The sequence below is a fragment of the Drosophila obscura genome, unplaced genomic scaffold, assembly GCF_018151105.1.
Source record: "Drosophila obscura isolate BZ-5 IFL unplaced genomic scaffold, ASM1815110v1 contig_4, whole genome shotgun sequence".
In the NCBI taxonomy this organism is placed as follows: domain Eukaryota; kingdom Metazoa; phylum Arthropoda; class Insecta; order Diptera; family Drosophilidae; genus Drosophila; species Drosophila obscura.
The window spans coordinates 11,372,058-11,393,143 of NW_024542828.1; the positions used below are offsets into that span (position 1 = coordinate 11,372,058).

At 49.0% G+C, this 21,086-nt stretch overlaps 3 protein-coding genes across 14 annotated transcripts in view; 1 reads left to right on the forward strand and 2 right to left on the reverse strand.

Annotated features, from left to right (window-relative positions):
• On the reverse strand, window positions 1-13,358 carry LOC111070271 (DNA ligase 1). 7 transcript variants are annotated; one of them, XM_022360710.2, is made up of 8 exons: window positions 13,256-13,358; window positions 2,716-2,839; window positions 2,546-2,635; window positions 1,723-2,473; window positions 995-1,111; window positions 661-923; window positions 365-584; window positions 1-287 (listed from the first exon to the last, which is right to left on the reverse strand). In XM_022360710.2, exons 3-8 carry the CDS (start codon window positions 2,599-2,601, stop codon window positions 87-89), a joined length of 1,608 nt encoding a protein of 535 aa, XP_022216402.2. In that variant the 5' UTR covers window positions 2,602-2,635; window positions 2,716-2,839; window positions 13,256-13,358; the 3' UTR covers window positions 1-86. The 7 variants fall into 7 exon arrangements, with proteins under 7 accessions (XP_022216402.2, XP_022216400.2, XP_022216398.2 ...); XM_022360708.2 differs by lacking the exon at window positions 13,256-13,358 and adding an exon at window positions 13,123-13,240; XM_022360706.2 differs by lacking the exon at window positions 13,256-13,358 and adding an exon at window positions 9,449-10,157.
• LOC111070272 (trichoplein keratin filament-binding protein) overlaps window positions 27-21,086 on the forward strand; it is a 26,212-nt gene continuing 5,152 nt past the window's right edge. Inside the window, exon 1 of the mRNA XM_022360713.2 lies at window positions 27-327. The gene's annotated coding sequence lies outside the window, so the exon portion shown is untranslated. The remainder of the gene's footprint in view (window positions 328-21,086) is intronic.
• LOC111070273 (peptidoglycan-recognition protein LB) overlaps window positions 14,138-21,086 on the reverse strand; it is a 15,894-nt gene continuing 8,945 nt past the window's right edge. Inside the window, exons 2-4 of one of the 6 annotated variants that reach the window (XM_041595155.1) lie at window positions 18,397-18,470; window positions 14,647-15,021; window positions 14,138-14,581 (exon numbers count right to left, since the gene is read on the reverse strand). In XM_041595155.1, the coding sequence (XP_041451089.1) occupies window positions 14,292-14,581; window positions 14,647-15,021; window positions 18,397-18,433 (702 nt within the window). In that variant the 5' untranslated portion in view covers window positions 18,434-18,470 and the 3' untranslated portion in view covers window positions 14,138-14,291. Of the gene's footprint in view, window positions 14,582-14,646; window positions 15,022-15,098; window positions 15,239-15,303; window positions 15,409-17,651; window positions 17,729-18,396; window positions 18,985-21,086 lie in introns of those variants that run through there. The other 5 variants (XM_022360715.2, XM_022360719.2, XM_022360716.2 and 2 more) reach the window with 5 other exon arrangements.

The window sequence follows — 21,086 nt, forward strand, 5'->3', positions numbered from 1 at the left end:
ATTTTATCGGTAAATCCGCGGTCACACTGACCTTCCGGCAAAATCTACATAAAAACATAAACAAAACAAAAAAGACGCTGACCGCCCTAGAAGCCCAGATCCGCAATCACCGCGTCCAGCTCGTCCTGCAGATTGGTGGCCCGGTGGCGCACCTGCACAATTTGGTCCTGCAAATTGTCGACGTTTGCCTGCAGCAGCACGTTGCACTTCTTCATCGCCGCGAAGCGACTCTCGTGCTTCTTCACGCGCGGCTCCACGTTAGCCTTCTTCGCAGAGTTAGCCGCGTCCTACGGTGCAACAAAGGAAGGAAGGAAGGAAGAAAGCTGGGTGAGTGCACATAAAAGGATGCAAATGTTGGACCCACCTCTGGTTCGGACTCGCTGCCCGTCTCCGCCTCGCTCTCCCCCGACTCGGATTCCTCGGACTCATCATCGGACTCCTCCTCCTCCTCGCTCTCGTGCTCCTCCCCGGCCTCCTCCTCATCGTCCTTGTCCTCGCCATCGACATCGTCCTCGTCCAGCTTCATCGAGGCGGCCATCTTCTGAACCTCCTTCTCCAGCTTCTTGAACTTCTTGTTCTCTTCCCTGCGGACGCAGACAAGGGAGTCCCCTTTAGAGGCTGCAATCCAAATGGATAGCTAGCAGGTGGGGCAAAACTCACTTGAGAATCTCCTGGTTCTTTTTCATGGCCTGCTTGAGCACATCCTTCTCCTTCTTGGCCGCCTCCTCTTTGACCTTCACCTTCGTGAGCTTGCTGCGCAGCACCTTCAGCTCCTTGCCGACGCGCTTCTCCCTGCGCTCCGTCTTCTTCTCCTCGGGCTCGTCTGGGTCGCTTTCGCTCACCTCCAGATCCAGCTCCGGTGAGCTGTCGCGCCCGAAATTGGCATCGCTCGACCGCCTGGAGCCGTCCAGCATTCCGCCGCCCTGCAGGATCGCAGCACAAATCACAAATTTTGGGATTAGCAATCTCCTTCGCAGCTGGTGCGTGGCTTTACCTGGTGCGGCGCGTGCTTGCCGACGTAGTAATGGTCGTAGTAGTCGTCATCGTCGTCGTCGTCGTAAGCAAAGCAATTACTAATGTGCGGTCTGTTAGTGCTTGGTGTCGCACAGCCCTTGCAAGAGAGCGTTCAATGGGTTAATCAGGTTAGTGGCTTGGCTGCAATTTCTTGGCAAGGCGAGAAAGCGTTCGAGGAATTGGGGGCGGCGTGTCTGTGGGGTTGTAATGTGGAGTTTGTGTGCTTGTAGTTAAGTGTTTCAAAGTGTCGATCAGTATTGTACAGTGGCCAGACCATTCAGGGAATTGGGTATCCCCCCCCCCCACCATTGGAAAGCGACGCCCGAGCATGCATTTCCACATCTCTCCCTGTGTTTGCTCCCATCCCATTCCCTATAGCAGATATGTGTGTAAAGAGTGTTGTCAGCCGATCTGTTTTGTTTCATTTCGTTTCGTTTCCATGGCTACTACTATGGCGCTACTATGGACAACTATTTACAAACTACTAATCGCGGGGACTACTAATCGGGGCACTACTATTTGCGGTGGCTTCGTTAGCTTCTCTTTCCTCGTCTACTCTCTGCGCCGGAAACGCTGAAAATGTGCGGAGGAGAACCTGTGAGGAAGATGGCGGATGGACGGATGGGTGTTACGGACCCCGCCTCCCCCCTCAACTGACAACACTTCGAGCGACGCCCCATCATACCCAATCCGTGAACCCCCACTGACCTGGAGAGCCGCTGCTAGCTTCCTTTCGAGTAGCTGGATCTGTCGCCGCTGCTCCTCGATCTCCGTCTTGGCCTCCACCAGCTGCTCGCTGGTGCTCTGGTAGTTCTTCTCCACCTCCTTCGACACCTTGCGGGCATCCTCCACCTCGCTCTTCAGCGAATTCACGTACGTCTGTTCGGCGGTGGGCGTGGGATCCATGGTGGCCACGATCACATTGGACCCGTACTCGAGGTTCTTCTCGCGCGACTTCTCCCGCTCCAGCTCCGTCTCCAGAGTGCGAATCTTCGCCAGCAGCTTCTTGTTCTCGCGCTCCTGGGCCTCCCGGTTGCGCAGCTCGAGGGCCAGCATCTGCTTGGTGCTCTGCAGGTCGTCGCGAATCTTGTCGATGTCGTCCAGCTCGTCGGGGCTCTCCTCATCGATGGACATGGCCGAGCCGATGCTGGGCCGCGATCTGCCCGCCCCCAGGGCGCTGGCAATGCTCGGTCCGAGGGCGTGGCTGCTGGGTGCCTCGCAGAGCATGTTGACCTTCGACTGGGACTTTTGCAGCTGCTCCTCGATGGTCATCTGGCGGCGGAACTTGCGCAGGCCATCCAGCACGGGCTTGCTGCGATCGTTGGTCCGCGTGGGCTTAAGCTTGATGCCGCCCTGGATCTGTTGGAGCAGCTTGTTGTGCGAGTTGTCCTTCTCCGTCTCGTAGATGAACTTTTCGTCCACTTTGGTTATCGACTTGCATGTCAGTATGGGCTGAGATCTGCGTAGGGAGGAGCATGGATGTTAGCAGTCTCTTGAGGATTCCACTCCAGCTCTCTCTTTAATCACTTACCTATCGTTGCACGCCACATGGCGCAGCTTCCTGCCGCTCTCCACCTCCTTCATCATCTCGGACCAGTCCGGGCGCCTTCTGGGCCGTGTTCTGTGAACCGAAAAACAGGAAAACCATGAGAGATGGTCATCCTTCATCCCCGACACCCCGACTCCCGACTTCAGACTTACTTCAGCTTCTCAATGTTCGCCTTTTGCGTGCTGGAGAGCACACGCTTCTCGCCGATGGCCAGTGGCGGGGGCGGTGGTGGCGGAGCCTTGGGCACCAGAGAGGGCAGTGGCGGTGGGGCTGGAACTGCAATAAACAGAGAAAGGCGCACAGAGCGTGGGGTAGAGTTAGCCTTACCGGGCAGCACACCGAATGGAATAGAATGTAAAGGAATGGGTGGGCATGGGGGCCATGGCAAGTGGAATGTGGCATGTGGCATGTGGCATGGAATGGCTGGATGTTGTTTCGGTATTGTGGGGCACTAGAGCAAATCGACGCCTGGCGCTCGCTGCGTGCGCTCGCGGTTATTAAATATAATTTTAATTTAATGAGTTTGCAATTTGTGTCAGTTGTTTGTTTGTTTGTTTGTTTTGTCTGTTTGGATCCTATCCTCCTTTCCTTTCCATTCCCTTCCCACCCCTCCCTTCCATGTGGATGTTTGTTCAAAGTTTCCGGCACGGGGCCATACATATCAATTGGCGTAGGAGAGTGGCTCACTCACCCAGACACACGGCATGGCTCTGTGTCCCTGTACCTCTCTCTCTCTCTCTGTGTCTATCTCTGTCGGAAGTTGCAGCAGAGATTGAAAAGTTAGTAGGGCCTCAGTGCCGCTGTCCCTGCTGCTGCCTGTGCCTGGCTTTGATGGTGTTTTATTGCTTTAACACCATTCAATTCGTCCGAAAGGATGGGGGGTGGAGTCAGCAGGAGGTAGCAAAACTTTGATTGCATTTTTTACTTTGTCCGGACTTTTCCTTGGTCGAATCCTTTGCCCTCCTCCGTAGGGCACCCTCCGCACCCCATCGCTGCTCTCTTTTCGGTTTTAGTTAGTTTAAAATCCTACGCTTCTTCGTTTCGTTTACTTCTTCGTGTGCTGTGGAGCCTGAATCTGGGGGTATGTTGCAGTCCTGTTAACGAGGCCAATTAGTCTGGACAGCAGCAGGAGGAGTACACCTCCGGCAAGCTGTTTCTAATAAATTTCCGCTTAAATTGTTGGCCTAACAATCTCCCATACTCTCTCTCTCTCTCTTATTGGAGGTCGACACTACCTCTGCCTGGCTTTTCCTTTTACCTCTCCCTCTGGCCTCGTAATTAACAATTGAAAAACTTTTTCCAGTTTCGATTTTTTCCAGAGCTCTCTTCAGCTCTCTACATAACCTAACTCTGCTCCTCTCTCTCCCTTTCTGTCTCTCTCTCTCTCTATCTAGCTCTCTCTGTCTAACACACTCACACGCATTGTGTTTTTTTGTTGTTGTTTTGTGTGTGTGTGTGTGTTTATCGAATACTTTGCATTCTTTATGTTCTGCTGCTGTCTGTTTGTCTCGCTTACACTTCCACTCCCACTCTTCCCCCAGCCTGCTCCCGCTGTTGTTGTTTTGTTGACTGTTTAAAAAAAAAAAAGTGCAAAAGTCAAACAACAGAGGGCACCCTCTGGGAGAGAGAGCCGGAGAGAGAGAGCAGAGAAGCCGTCGCCGCCAAGTGATGAAAAGCTGACAAATCTGTTAATTAGCTTTGTTTGAATGAACCCTCCGCCACCGCCTACATTCTGGATGGGCGAGGGAGGGCGTCAAGGCCGCCACCCACTGAGGCACCCAGCCACCGCATTATCCTTTGTCTGAGCTTCCACCATCGTTGCCGCTTTGCGTTGTAGCTCCTTCCCTCGCCATTTTCTCGGTTTTGGCTTTGCCTTTGGTTTGCGCCTCGCTGGCTCTGCACTTAATCTTTAAGTGGTTCGCTGCCTTTTGCCACGGCGGTGCATTAGTTGCTCAGTGTCTGGCCACGTACCAATGTACCCATCAGACTCCTTTCAGACTCCACTTCATGCTGCTGCTCCCCCTGCTACCCAGCCTTTTGTCCTGCACCTGGCGGAGGCAGCAAGAAACTAATCCAAACTCGTGTTACTTTCGTTGAATGAAATCAGTGTAAAAGAGAAACTTGATTATTGTCTAGGAGGGGATGCTGCCACCTCCTTTCTGCTCCCCCTGGCGTGTCTGCATGTTAATGAACTCCTCCGGTGGCACAACTGCTCCCTAAATGGTTGCTCTGATTAAAATACGTGGTCAACTTTTGGACAGCCAATTGAGGACGCGTTTAGTTTGGTAATTTATGGACCATACCATGCTCTCGCTCTCTCACTCTCATGCTCCCCCTCTCAATCTCACTCTGTCTGTCGCTCTATCTTTGGGGGAGGCCTCCCTGTGTCCCTGCCACAACGGTGGCAGGCAGCAGTTATCCTAAATCAGAGGCAAACAAAAGTGGAAGCAAAACGAAACGAAACGAAACGAAAGAACGAAAACAAAAGCAGCTCTCATTCTTTTTCCGAGTGGGGGCTTCTGGGTTTGGGCTTGGGCTCCCCTCCAAAATGGAAGAGGAAGGGTGACCCAAGCAGATAAAAGTCTTCATTCATTCATGTCGACAAAATTATTTCTTATTTAAATAAAAAGCAACGGGAGTGTGGTGTGGGGTGGGGTACTGGGACTCTGAGACGATGCTACCCACTTAATATACCGCAAAGCCCGCACTTACGGCACAGCCCTTCCTTCCATCACAATGAATGGCGGTGGTATGTAAACATAAATTTTGCCAGCTCACTCTCAGGGATGCCCCCCTGGAACTCCTGCCTTCTGCAACCATTGTGTTATCATCATCAGAATATTCTATGCATGCACAAATGTTGCCGTTGTCATTGAATCACGCTGGGAACAGGGTCTGTGGAAGGGGGATTGGCACTGGCACAGGCACTGGCACAGCCACTGGTACTCCACTCCTCTGTATGCTCAACCAGAAGATGAAACTGTGAATGGGGTACCCCAACAGAGGCAGAGGCAGATCCAGAGACAGAGGGGTGACTCCGATGAGTGACTTTCCAGCTTGCAGCTTCACTTCATTGTCTCCACTGCGGCACGATGATGGAGCACCGCTCAGCCAGTCCATATATCTCACAAAAAGAGAGAGAGAGAGATTGAGGGAGAGCTGTGGCCCCCTCTTTGGCCTCGTATGATTAGCGTGTTAGATAGAGCCATCGCTTTAAAGGCTACACTAAGCACTGAGGGGTGTAAAACCAGAATGGTTATAACCCTCAGAGAGTGAGAGACAGAAGTCTACTTTGTTGTGGTTCCGCACTTAAAAAAAGTTTCCAAATATTTCAGTGCGTGCTCCCCAAATGAAAGAATTTACTGCTGTTTAACTTTTTCAGCCAACTTGGAGTTTTTGATGTCACTTTATGTACAAGGAAAGAGGAGTCCTTTCAGGGACACTCCTTCCAGTATAGCCCCCAAATGGAACCTTTTTTCACACCTTAAGCCCTTCTCTGAGACACACCTCTAAGGCTTCAAGCCTCTAGTTTTAATTAGAGCCTTCGTTCTCCTTCTTAGAGGAGAGAGGAGGCTTTCACGGGTTCTGTTTCAATTTTCAATTTTCAATTTGCCATTTGTATCTAATTTCTAATCCCATTATTCATTCGACCATTTCATTGTCGCCCAGTGTAATTATGGCCAACAGCTAAAGGCCAATCCATATATATGTACAAAAACTCGTACTCGTATATATACGATACAATAGATGAGGGGCTGTGTGTGTGTGTGTGTTTATTTGTGCTTTGAACGGTTTCCTTTTACGTCATTTTGACCATTCGAAAGAGCCTAATCATCTTTTATGCATCGTTGGAAGAAGGGACGCACACAGATGGAGAGGGGGAGAAAATGGAGCCTCACCTATTGAAAGTCGACATTTCTAATGACAGCAGCAGACCCCAGAGCAGAGACCCCACCCATAAATGGAGCAGGAACAGGGATGGATGGAAGGACACGAAAGACTGCTCCAAAATGGAGCACCGCCCTCACAGGCTTCGAGGCTCTCGCATCGCATCGCCTCTACACACGCATACATACAGATGAGGTTCATTTAAATAAAAGAAAATATTTGTTGTCCTTTTTGTTTTGTTTTGGAAGAAGGACTCCACTTTACTCTACCCCCACCCCTCGGTGGATGGTGGATGGTGGATGGACAGCAGGATGGATAGAAGGGGGACCCTGCTTTTGCGGCCACCGCCGTCTTTTATTTCGTTTTGTTTTTTAGTGGCGGATATTTGAATATAAATGGGGCATTTAGTTAGACTCTATCAAGCACATTGCCATATATCTTTGGCAGCTTTCCTTTGGCCCGCTCCGCTCCGCTCCCCTCCCTCCCCTGCCCCTGTATCGGAGACACAGTTCCAATGCCGACTCCGACGTCCGATAGTTGTGGGAGGTCCTTGAAGCAGAAAGGAAAGACTCAAGCTCCCCCTCCTCTCCCACCCCCCTGTAGCATTCCTCATCTGGCTTTAGAGCATTCCATTTTATGTTGTAGTTTTGACAGAATGAGCAATAATCATGAATTTTGCTTAGGCCATAAAAAAGAAACTCCACTCAAACTCCATCCTCGATCCAGGACCCGTTTCGGCTAGGACCTCATCCGAACACATTAAATAAATGTTTTGCCTTCATTTTTCCTTTTTTTTTTGTTTTCGGCCTTGCCTTTTTTTTCTATGGGCGATGGGGTGACAGCTTTAAAGGACAAGCCGGTGCTTCATTTTGGCGACCCAGAAGCAGAAGCAGAACCAGGACCCTCCTCCTCCTGAAGCTGATGCTGCTGCTGCTGCTGCTGCTCCTTCTGCTGGATCCCTTTGTTTGTCGGTCAAGATTAGGACGCATTTGCGGTCACGTTATTGCCCACTGATTAGGACAGGGGACAAAGAAAAGTTAACTGCCTCACACGTAACCTTTCCCCAAGACCCTGTCCCACGCTTAAGGCTAACGAGCTTTTCACTTCATTTTAGTTGCCATTCTCCCCCCCGAGGGACACCTTGGGCCATGGCAAGGCATGGCAAGGCATGGCAAGACATGGCCTGTCCTGGGCCTGGAGACGACTCTGTGCAATTCAATTTCAATTTTTGAGGCCAGGTGACAGCATACTTATGCAACGGCCAAATGTCTTTGTCTTTTCTGTCGCCGGATCTGATGCTCTCTGCCTGTTTTTTCAGGCCAGCCTCGCGGCCAGAAAGTCCATTAGAAAATTACGACCTTCTCAGTGCCTGATTCGTGGCGGAGACGAGTGTGTGGCAATAAATACGGAATTAGAAAATGAAAATACCTTTACTTTGTTTGCACTTCCAGAGGGATGGTTGGAAGGATTGGTGGGTGAATGGATTGGATCCTCCCTCCCCGAAAAATGAACATGAACCCCAACAGAAATATAAACTCGACCAAAACTGCAGGGAAAAACACTTTGCGCCTCTTTCGGCTCAATGCACAACACTCACTAAAATTTAATAAATAAAAAATGATATTTATATTGCTTTATGGCCTTGTTTTTCCAACTGTCCCTCTCATGCTCCTACACACCCCTCACCCGGCCCTGCCCCTGCCCCAGCCTCTGGCTTTCTGCCGCTCTGCCACTGCTCTATGCGCTTTGTGGTTTTTGTTTGGCCGAAACATTTTGATGAAATATTTTTTACACACTCATTTCGAGTTGATATATATTCCTCCTGTGCAAATACGTACGATATATGACTGTACTGTCTGTGCTCTGTACTCTGTACTGTGCTGCTGCTGCTGCTGCATATCCGTATAGACAGACACGTCGTATACGTATTTTTTTGTATATGTATTTTCTGGTGTATAAATGAGCAATCACAGTGCATGTTGCTAGGGAGGGGGTGAGGGGCAGGTACTAGGGAACTAGAGATGTGCACCCTTTACCCTAGAGAACGATAACTCCTTAGCAGCGATATGTACAATGTTCCAGCTGAAGGAGTGTGTGGATATACCCCATTGGGAGGACCCCTGCTTATATGTATATTTTGCAATGATTCTCTAAGTGAAAAGCCACAAAGCTGATCCTACACTTCCACTGTGCCTTCTCTTATCTTTAGCTTCTCTCACGCAGTCATCCCTGTACGTATTTACTCACGCTACCATATCGAATGAGCAATTCTCTTGCACATATCACTCATACGCCATGTTGACGCTTTATTTGCCTTGTTGTTGTCGCTGTGACGGTTATTGGCCTTGCCTTTTGCCAGATATAAAAGATACAAAGAGATACGCAAAAGAAAGCTCATTTTACCCTGAATTTCCCCTCTCAAATACCCACCCTTCAATCGCCCACAATCATCACCTGGTTAGAAATTAACGATTAGAAAAGCTTCAGCAATAATTTACAGCGGTTTGTAGTCGATCCATTCGCAGTGGTTATTTGGTTAATCTTCCATTTGGCATTTAGGCATCGGGTTAGACGACCACCTTCCAGGTCTCTCCGTCTCAGGATCGGATCTGTGGCACTTACCATTCTTGATGCTCTGCTCGCGCTTTATGGACGGGGCTTTCCGCAGGGTCTTGGTCTTGAACTCGGGCTTGGGCTCCTCCTTGGGCTCCTTGAGGAGCTCATCGATCTTGGGTACCTTCTTGAGCACTGGCCGGATCTTGGCCAGGTCGTCGGTGCTCTTGCTGGGCAGCGGTTTCTCCTCGCGCTTCACATGCCGCAGCTTGGGCTTTTCGAGCTTGAAGCGCAGACGGCGCTCGCGCTCCTCCTCCGTCTCCCCCTCCTCTGCCTCCTCGTCCTCTGCCTGGGCGGGCACCTTCTTCATCGACTTGTCTCGCTTGACCACCGCTACGCTCCTCAACTTGGGTTTCTCTAGGGTGAAACGCTGTTTCAACTCACTTTCCGGCTCCGGCTTCTTGTTGACGGTCGTCGGACGCAGCTGGGCGGCCTTCTTCACGTGCTCGGGCACCTTCTCGTCCACCGTTGTGTCGTCATCGTCGTCATCGTCCTCTTCCTCGGATGCGGTCTCCTCCTCGGTCTCCTCTTCCTCGGATTCGGTCTCCTCTTCAGTCTCCTCCTCCTCCTCCTCGCTCTCCTCTTCCTCCGAAGAGGATTCGGGCGGTGGCGTTGGTTCCTTCTTCTTCGTTGCCACTGGCTTCTTGGTCACCGCAGTGGGAGCCACCTTCTTGACTGGCTCCGGGGCCTTCTTGCTGTTCACGGGCTCCGCATTCGAATTTTTTTTGCCTGCTGCTGCTGCTGTCGTCGTTGCTGAGGATTTCTTGACGGGCTCAGGCGCTTTTTTAGCCGTCTCCGCGGGGGTTGTCTTCTTCGCGGTCGTCACGGCTGGAGCTGCCTTGGCCTTGCTGTTGGCTGCTGCTGTCGTTGTGGCCGCAGCTGGAACGGATTTGTCTCCATTCTCCTTGGCGGCAGCGGCTGCCGCTGCCTTCTTAGCCCAGGGCGTGGTCGTGGGCTTTGTGGCTGTGGCACTGGATGCTGAGGCGGCGTCCTCCTTCACCCACGGCGGGCGGAATGTGGTGCGTCCCGCACTGTTGTTTGCACTGCTCGTCCCCGTTCGGGGTGTCACAAACGGCATTGCTACTGCTTCTGCTGCTTCTGCTGCTTCCTTTTACGGTTGTTTTTTCTGCCGCTCTGCTCGCTCTACCGTTAATTCTCCAGAGAGGGCTGCGCACTTGCCGTCCCGTTCGTCGTCTCCGTCTGTTCGCACACACTTTTTAAATAATGTTCCGTAAATTCTTGCGTCGTTTTTCCTGCTGATGAAAACACAAAACTTTGCACATTAGCACCGCCGTCGAGGGAGAGTCGCGACGACTTGTCCAAAAAGTTCTTTCATTCAGATTCAGATTTTCGTTGTATTTTTTTTTTTGGTTCGGCTCGTTGGTTTGTTCGTTCTTGCGCGGATTTCTATTTCTCTTTTGATAATTCTTTTTTTTTTTTGTTAATTTTTTTAGTGTTGTTTTCTGTTAGATTTTGTTCGCCGTGATATTTATTCGCGGTCCGGTGCCGACGATGGGCAACAGCTGTTTGGGATATTTTCAGTCCAATTCGAATTCGTTGTATATTTGGGAATGTTTCATTTTAATGTTATTTTTAAATGAATGCGCTCATTAGCTTTTTCTTGCTTTTGCTTTTGTTGCCATTGCTGCTGGCTGGCTGTTGTTGTTGTTGCCGAGAGACAAAATGTAGGCCTTTGTGTCATAGTCATAGTCATGGACGGGGGAACGAGTACACACACAGGGACACGGACTCAGTGGCATGGTCGGGGACACGGACAGGGACAGGGACAGCGACACAATTGCATCAACGCATGTGTGGAATGGAATGCTTTGGTGCGCACACACAGTAAAGCCTCTCCTGGCGGAAAGGCATACCCACAGCGACAGTGTGGACACCATGGAGAGGGCCTTGCCTGAGTGTCACACTGCTTAGCGAACTGCTTAGTGCACTGCACAGTGAAGGCTCAACTAAAAAGACATCTGCCATCACGCTTTCGCGTAACTGTGTCCGTGCCTGGTCATGCTAGAGAATGTGAAGGGACGGCTATGCAACGAGTCTGGACAATTCTGGAGTGAACCTTTACTGTTTGTCCACTCATCTGCTCACTGCTCACAGTGGACACTCTCCTGGCGGTACTGTTCTGTCTGTAATGTTAGAGTGGCTGTTCCCCAGGCAGAGCCTTCACTGTAGGTGCGTCCAGTCGACTGCCTAGATATGCTCTTTCCGTGTGGTGTGTGAATGCACATACACATATGCACTCCAATAAACAGCAACAGCAGCAACAGCAAAAACAGCAACAACAGCAACAGCAAGTGAAACGTGAATAGCAACAAAAACAAACGATTTGCTCTGCCACTGCCTCCTCTGCGATATGTAAACGGCGAAAATATTTAATTTTAGGTTCTTTGTGCCAGCCAGCCAGCGCCAAAGAAAGCAAAAAAAAAAAGCAGAAAGAGAGACGCGCCCAGAGAGGATTGCTCTCAGAGAGAGAGAGAGAGAGCGAAAGAGAGGGAGCGTGCTATAACGGCACCAAATCGAAAAGAATAAAAGGAAACACACATCTCTGGCGCTTTCTTTTTGTTTTTTTTTTATTGTATGTCTACAAAAAAGAGAGGAGAGTGTGTGCGTGAGGGAGGGGAAGGAAGGGGAAGAATGAAATCCGAATTTGTTTCATTCCATTGCCATTTCCATGGCTGTTCGCTGGATTGCGTCCCTCCCCTTCTCCTCCTTCTCCTTCTCCGTATTCATTTCAATTCCTCCACTTTTTTTTTTTGGCGATTGCAAATTTTTTGGCCCCTATCTGGTTCGTTCCCTTCATTCCTCTCCCTCTCAATGGAGGCGTTAATTAAACATGACATGCAAATAAAAATTATACTTAGGAATATTCCATCATCATCATCGCAGAGGCAAAAGAGAGGGAGCGAGAGGAGTGCGAACGGAGGGCTGTTTTTTGGTCAGAAAAACCGAATTTTCAATTAACATTGTTAACTGGGGGAAAATTGTAGTGGCAGCAGTAGGAAGAGGGAAGACGGAAGGGGGGAGCCGTCGTTCTTGTCAACAAATAGTTTAAAAATACACCGCTCGATGGGCCATGTATGTGCGAGTATATATTTATTTTGGGAACACCATTCATGATTCCACTGTCCAGAGATTTATGGGATCAATTCGGAGGCCATCGACGGCGGAGGCAGTGACACTTTTGCGAGCGATAGAAAGTTCTGCGCATTTGCAACCCCCATATATATACACCGATTTGTGGCTATATTTTTGGATATATGTATGTACATATGTATATACATATAATTCGATATATGTATTTTCGATATGTATTAATTGGCTCGTTCGCCCGATGTTGATGCAGTTTTCGTTGTATATAGTATAAAAGCGGTTTTGATGGGTCAAACGAACACCCACACAGCCACAACCGCAAATTAAACGTACACACACGCACACACACGTATCACACACATACACATAAACACTGTAACGAAGTGGTTTCTTTTGGCCCGAAACGCAGAGGAGGCAACAGCAGCGCCTATGACGGCGTTTCAAAAACTAAATTCATATATTTTCCAAGCAGGCCGAAAATGCCTGAAAAATTAAAAAATTTCACAGATTCCTCTCAGCTGCTTGCTGGCACTCTTTCTATGCCTCTCTCTCTGGCTCTGTTGTTCTGTGAAAAGCATAATGAAATGAAAATTTTGTTGACCGACAGAGGAAGAATATTTTTAGCATCGTTTTTCATTTGGAGAGCGAAAGAGTGATGAGAGAGAGAGAGAGAGAGTGGGATCCAGTTGACCTTATAGCAGGTGCACCGCCTACAAAGCCACGCCGCAGCTGCCCCTCGGTTCAATGGAATCCGCATGGAATTATTAATAACCCGATATCTGTGGCCCACCTCAAGGATAGCCACCCTCGTCCCTCGTCCTACTCCCACTCACGCCTCTTATCAGACTCTGAAGTTACGCAAGTCCCTCTGTGTCGCGTGGGTGTCTCAGCTAATTTCGTGGGGGGCGGGAGATTTGGGAAAGGGCAGTGGAGGTGCGGGGCCGTCTTACCCTGTGATAGAAACCACTCGTCTAGAAAATCCAAACCCATTAGTAATTCTGTTTCGGTTCTGTTCCCTGGATGCGTGCGATGCGATGCTGATGGATCTGCGATGATTCTCCCTGATTTGCTTGCAATATTTACATTGTCTTCGTGATGTGTGGCTGTGGGGGCTGCTCGAATCACAATCACATCGGAAACTCGGAAACGGTTGACATTTATGCAGGGAGCCGTGCAATCGTCGGCGGGTGCGTGGTTGTATTTATAGTCCCATTGATCGCATATCGATTGGACTAGGGCTAGGCGAGTCTGTTGCAGATTCACCTTCCACACGTATGCATTCGTTATCTATCGATTCGCATTAAATTTGGCACAGATTTGGCACAGATAGCAAACAGTTGAGAGTCGAGATCCCCTTCATTGAATTCGCCTTCCATGATATCTACATGGGATGTACACAAGTTCATATCTGCATGTGTCTGTTTGTGGAACGTTCATATCTGCATGTGTCTGTTTGTGGAACTAACCGTACTGAAAGTTGGCGCCAATTTTAAGTATTTCATTCGCCACTGTGTATGCAGTGAGTATATTTATTTTGCCACCGTCGAAAAGTATGCACCATTTATGCTCATCGGCTGACACGAGGCGGTGCGGGGCAGTTTTAAAGCCAACAGGAAATAAAAAGCAACGATTTAGAGGCGATTTGTGCTTTTGAAATTTGAATATGTGACTTCCCCACGGGCCTTTAATAATTAATTGAATTGTTTTGTACCCTCGTTTCGATGGCAGAAGCTTGCGTGTGGAAATATAGTCCCCGTTTTTGTCCCCCCCCAATTTCAAAGCGGGCAATCATGGACGACGACCCTCGGGGTCGACGACTATTTCATCGCCTCGTCCATCGCCGTCGTCCCGGCAAAAACTTGTCCCATCCAAATCGAATTTGACACAAATTAATTGCCATTCGATTTGACAGATGGTGGGGACGGGGATGGGGCGTGGCGTGGCGTGGCATGGCGAGGGTTTCGCTTAAGTGTTATCATCTAGAAATTGCTTTATTTGTGAAATGTTCGCAGAGAGACATCTAATGAATACTGAATGAACTCCTTGGCATTGAGCGGGGGAGCCGAGAGCTCGTGTGGCTTTGTATGGTATTGGGGATTAGGATTAGGTATGAGCTAAACTAGACCCTGGGGACCACAGGCAGTGGCTTGGGTTGGGGCTGTGGCTGTGACTGTGACTGTGGTTGTGGCTGGACCTGTGCTGGCTGCTCCGTCGTTGTGTTGAAACGGATCGAATTGTTGAAGTGCGGCCACGTGGAGATCTCCTGGAAGAGTCTACCGCCGGGACACTCTGTGTCGCGCACCTGCTTGTGGCCCAGCAGCTTGTAGGCGGGATCAATGTATCCCTTGAACACGCCAAAAGCGATCAGGCTCTTGGCAGCATCCAGCATCTGCTTGGGCGGCAATTCAGCTGTAGAATGGAAGAGCAGTCCGTTAGAAATCTACAGATAATTCGGCCTACGACCCTAATCTTACTTCTCCAATCTCCGATGAGGACAATGCCCACACTCTTGTCATTGTATTTGGGGGCATGAGCTCCGATCACGTTGAAGCCGCGACCGGTGTAGATCATGCCATCGCCTCCGATGCCGAAGCTATAGCCGATGTCGTTCCATCCCCGCTCCAGCTGATGGAAGTCCTGCATGTCGCGCATGCTCTTCATGCAGTCCGCTGTGCTGAAGCAGGCGGCGGGCATGTACGAGTGATGGATGATGACGTACGGAGCGGGTCCCTCGAAGTGTTCCACGGATTTTGGCAGGCGGGCGCCCCAGTCTGCTCGGGCGAGCAGTCGTGCTCCGCCCTCCACACCAAGGCTGCTGGGTTGTGGCTGCTGCATGTGCTGCGTGTAGCCTGGAAGCAGACAGAGAGAGAGAGAGAGAGAAGGAGATGACCTTGGGTTAATGAGGTTTTGCTTGTCTTAAACACACAGAACAACGCCCGCAGACTTCTACCCCGCGACACGCTCCAATAGAGAGACAGAGGCTTCTGTTTGCGTTGAAATCTCGCACCAAACTCTGTCCGCCGTAATTGCAAAGGAAAGTGGTGGGGCGGAGGTGCCAGCTTCTAGGTGCTGGGTGTGGGTGTGGTCTGCGGTGCTGCGGTGCTGCTGTGCTGCTACCGTGCATCGCTCACATTCCATTGATAAATGATAGCCGATGTGTGGGTTGCTGTTGCTCCCCCACACGCGTTGTCTGCTGCGGTGTCTGCGGTTCCAGTGAGAGGCGCGAACATGCACTGACACGCTGGCTTCCCAATTCCCCCGAACGCCAGCCACAAAGTTCCCCGTTAGCCATCGCGAGAGAGAGAGGTGGGCATAGAAGAGAGCAAAACAAGTTGCGAGTCAACTACGATTGGCAATCGCAATCGTCATCAGCCGAAGACCGAAGATCAGCCGGCACTCAGTCTCTGTCGCAGCGCAGCCACCGTGTATTGAATATGCTAACGATTGACGTTTCTTCGGTTGACTTTCATAGCAGTGTGCAGGGGGATATGTAAGTTTTGGCAGGCGTTGCGATTTATCTTAATTATAATAGTGAAATGTTCTTCCAGATGTCAGGAAATGTAATGCATGCATTGCATTAATGAATGCATTGCAATCCCCGAAGCCCTATAGCAAACTCTAAGCGATCAAACATTCTTCTACTCCCCAGCTCTAGGGTATTCACACTTCTTCATGCTGAACCGAAATATTTAATATGCTAAACTGTGGTTTGTTAGGTTTGTTGGATTTGTATGTCTTTTCAGGTAGGGCATGTCAAGGTTATATCTGTTCAGACAAACGATTTTCTCTTGTTTAGTAATCTCTCATTTATTGCTGAGCGGGGAATGAAGAAATCGGGATCTCTCCTCAGTTCATTATATTCAAACTTTATCCTCTTTTAGGGTATTCCAAATTCGGCTCTACTGTTGCATCGGCATCAGCATGATTCAGCTTAAAGCGTCGAAAAGCTTTGAAATTATTAAACGACCGACCATCAGCCAAAGGGGAAGTGGTGAAGAGGGGGGAAGACCAATAGCAACAGGTGCTAGCCATCTATCAATGGCTTTTGCGGGGACCCCGCAGAAAGAAGTTCCGTTCCGCTCGCATTCGTTTCGACTTAGCCGTAGCCGTAGCCGCTTCCCCTCCGTGAGTCATAAATGCAAATGTTGACTCGAATCCAAAACTATTTCATTCAAAATTTGTTGTATGTGCGTGGGGGAGCTGGCAAACACAGGGGAGGGGGAAGGTTCTCCTCTTGCATGTTTGCCAACGTCTGCCAAAACTTCGGGATACATTCACGCCCCCCTCCCGCCACTCGCCTCTCGCATTTATATGCATACGGAAAACTTAGACGGAAAAGCGGTGAAGGAGGAGGGAGGAAGAACGGGGGGCGTGGAGCACAGGGAGCACTTGACTAACTTAATAGCGGCAGTTTCTAATTAAAATTTAGAGAGAGCGAAAGCTCTGGCACCTATCCTATCGTGTCCGGGACTCCTCCATTGGCGGCGCGTGCTTGAATAATAAACAGAGCAGGAAGGAAGGAGCCGCCAGGAATGCGGAGGAGCAGGAGGAAGGGACACGAAGGTGTGAGAGGTGTGTGTTTGGGGTAGTGGGAATGGGGGAACTGCCAAATCGTTGGCTGTTAAATTTATACAATTTACTTTTTAGTGTGTGTGTGTGTGTAACATGTTAATTACATTTATATTTACAGCAAAGCCCCGGCAAGAGTTGCTCCACGATCCCCCGCTCCGCTTCCTAATTGTTACCCTAATTACGCCGGCCTAATAAAGTAAACATTAAAACTCGCGTTGGCCTAATCAATGTTGCAAACTTTGTGGCACTCTCACACTCGCTATCTATCAATCTTCCTCTCACCCCCTGACACATGCCACACGCCCCACACACACTCACTCACTCACTCCATCCCTTTTACACACTACGAATATTAAACGTTACTATCGCGTACACACGCGAAATGTGTCGAAGGGAAGGGGTGGGCATGGCAAACTAAAGCCTTGCTTTAGTGTTCGGGGGGGAAGCACACACTCATTTCATTACAGAAAGCAATTTCGAGGCGAAGGCGCAAAGTTCTTTGATAATTTTCGATTAATCCGTGGGGCCGGGCCGTGTTATCAGAACCCCCACAAGTTCGTTCCCGTCTTTTCGCTGTCGTTTCCTTTTCGCTTCTGATTAAATTGTCGCATAATTGAGGTATTTAAATTACCAGCAAATAATTAGTGTGACAGAGACACAGAGAGAAAGAGAGAGAGGGAGAGCAAAAGCAGAGTGGCAGAAAAGAGGGAGTCGCGAGTCCCTTGGGTAATTGTTTGTTTTTAATCAGGCAAAGCACATAATAGAGACATTTCAATATTATTATTATTATTATTATGTTGACGATGCTCTGCAGAGTTTGGAGGAGTCCGTCATTCCATCCAACGCTCATTAAACAAATAACCGCACACCGTACACCGTACACGAGAATACATTGTACCGTACATACCGTACCGTATGAGGAGCGCGGAGGGATGGAGGAATGTGCGAAATTAAGTCACGCTCGATTACAACAAAAACAAAAGCAGAAGTCAACGGGAGGGTAAAAAAAGAATCGAGTGCAAGCAACGGCAAAAAACACAATGAAAGCGGCAGAAAAAGAGCGAAATAAAAACAGAAGAGCAGAAGCCGAATGGTCAGGGATACAGTCGAAGAAGGGATGCTCTTCTGGACGGAGATCAACAAGCTTTCATGATCGCTCTCATTCGTGCAAATCTTTTGCTTACACTTCTTACACTGCTTACACGTGCCCACACTTGCCATCACTTGCCATACATACATATGTGCGCCTAAAGACATGCAGAAATGGAAGGACGCGACTCTCTCCCGCAAAAGTTAGGGTGCGCAAATTATTATGCATATTAAAATCAAAAACAATTTCACTCCGTCGCACTGGGGCGCTGGCTGTCAAGCCGTAAATGACAATTTTGTTAAATGTCAGTAATTAATTGAACAAAAAAAAATCACATATGTATGTATGTATGCCCCATCTCCCCCTTGCATATGTAATACGCATGCGATATTCCTATATGTCGTATCTCTGCTCGACTGACGCTGATTGCAGGTGTGATAGATGTGCAGAATGTGGCAGAGAGATAAGGTAACCGAATGTTTTATGGCAATGTTCAGGGGCATGCGATAAGACCACTCACTGTCTCCCCCTCCCAACCCCACTGTCTCGCTTACACACTTACCCATCATTGATAGCAGAACTAATCCCAGTGCCGTCATGCTGTCTCTGTTTCTCCTCCTTCTGATGTTGCTGCTGCTGCTGCTGATACTCCTGTTCTGCTGCTAGAGTTGTTGTTAAACTTGCTGTTAGATCTCTGCTCTGTCTGGCGGGTCTCGTCTCTCTTGTTAGGAACTTTTTCGTGTGTTTTGTTTGCACAAATGTGACTTTGATTTAGGAACTTTTTGTGTGGATTGTTTCTCGCTTCTCTTCTCTTCTCTTCGCTTTGTCGCGTTGTTGTTGCTTTTGCTGCTTCTTTAAATGTTTTGTTTTTGCAGTGGCAAGAATTGTGCAAAAATTTCGATTGTAGTGCGAAGGTCACTCTGTGGTGCTTTGGTGGTGCGAACGCGTAACTTTTTGGGTGCGAATGGGTGCCTCACATAGCGCAGAGAGTCTCTTGGCTTGGGTTATGTTTCGTTTTCGTATCACAAGCGCGAATGTGGCCAGCATAAGGGCGCACCTGTGTTTATAGACGAACGCGAAAAAATCGGAACGAAACTCTGCTGCTGCTACCGCTGCTGCCGCTGCCGCTGCTGCCACTGCCGCGCTGTCGTCGTCGACGGCCCGCAATGCCAAACAAATTTTTAATCGCATGAAACTTATTGCCAACGGCCGATCATCATTTGCGCTCGCCGCTCGCTCACTTCCGCTCTCACTCCTCTGCCAGAGATAGAGAGAGAGAGAGCTTTCAAACTCAGTCTCTGCATTAGCTGTCGCTGCGACTGTAGCTGTTATCAGTAGGGTGGGGATTGCCGGGGATTGCTGCGGCGTTTGGCAAAGGTCAGACTATGGTCGAAATGAAATGTGAGATGTGATATGCCCACTGTCTGTCGACTGTCCGCTGCTGGTTCGATGTGAATTACTCGGCGTCGTGCAAACTCGTTGGCCTCATTTGAACCGCGTTCCGGTACTTTTTCCCCCACTGCAAAAGGGTTCTTTTTTTGAACACCCTTACAAAGGGTACTACAGTTATGATGTGGAGTTGGCAAATGCAGAAAAATATACACACCTTCAAGCAAGAATAAAATTTCAAACAGAATCAACCATTTCTACATATGTATTTTTGCAATTGGATGCACTGAATATACGAAACGAATCGCTGCGTTTCAATTTTCCACAGCTCCAATGTGTTGTTCTTGCGGTTGCCAAGCGGTTTGATGCACGTGTCAGCGTGACTGTCGATTCCTCCCCCCCCATTAAGGGACGGGGGACGAGATATTGCTCACTCCGATATGCAATTAAGGTTAATCGTCGTAAACTTTGAACAGTCTCTGGGGAAGAATTCACGCCTCGCAGTCTGCAATCACAACTTCCGAATGACAAGTGGGAGGGGGGGGCGGTGGGTGGCAATTATAACTGTGTTTTAGTTAGTGGACAATTAGATAATCATGCGGCGCTGTGTGGATTGTTATGGATCAGTGGTCTTAATGCGGGCTACGCTACGGTACGTACGAGTATCGTCGGTTCAATATCGGTCAGTCTTGAAGGTCGCCAGCAGCAGATAAGGGTTCCGTTCCCGTTCCCGTACAATCGCTCTATTGCTCTATCGCAGCCGTAAATCAGCTGCCGGGGGGAAGTTGCTCGTTGACAATATTTCCATTCCACACAATACAATAGTTGTACGAACCACGATCCCATAGACAGAACCCCCCAAGGTTCTCCCATCAGCAGTCACGGATTACTATACATGCTATCTTATATTATACGAGTATATGTATCTCTCTCCTTGGTCTATTCATTATTTTATGGATTATACAAGGTGGAAGATACAAGCACAATTTCCGATTGTCGTTTGTTCATCTTTGTGGGTGACTCTCGCCTTGTCGTGACTTGCCACTTGGAAGTTCTCGAGTCACTGCTAGGGCTTTTGTAGATCTAATGAACTTTGTTCTATGATATTTGAACCATTTCGTTATTATTTTGCTTCTTTCAAGGCTATTCTTTTCATTATAAATCTACTATCCTATGGCAGATCATATCTGGGCTAGTATTCTGTCCTTTTTCAATACAGTATCGTATCCATATCGTTTTCTTGTATCCCGTGATCTGTTCACTGCGATAATCTCTTCAGCAGCATCTAAATTTGCTGTCTCTCTGTTTGTCACATGCTGCTGCTGCTTTCTTTGCCTACCATCTCCGGGTATACTCTTCTTTTTTTTTTTTGGTTGTTTGCCTTGTTGTTTTTCGAGGACTGGGGATCCCCTGACTGCTGTGGTCGGTCGTCTGTCCGTTTGTCGGTTTTTGGGGGAAGTCCAAAATGCGCTGCAAATGCGGCGGCAAATGCGGGTATTAAATTGCTTTAGTCGGAGTGTCGGAACGGAGATTGGACGGATAGACAAATTAACAGCATTTTATTTTCCGTTGTCGATTTATGGCTGAATCTGTATCTGTTTCTTTTGTTGCTTCTCACAGAGAGAACGAGAGAGATGGAGAGAGGGATGCGGTGGGGCACACAGGTTTTTCAGGTCGAAATATTCGGGGGATCTACCGCCGGAACGCTGGGGAGAGACCACCAGATGCGTTCTGGCGCCGCAGCAGCAGCAGCCAAAGGAAGTCCAAATCGCAGACTCATTTTCTGCCTCCCGCTTTTTGCTTTTGTTTATGCTTGTGGCAAGGTAAACACGCAGCACCACGCCTGCCACACGCCCCTCGTTT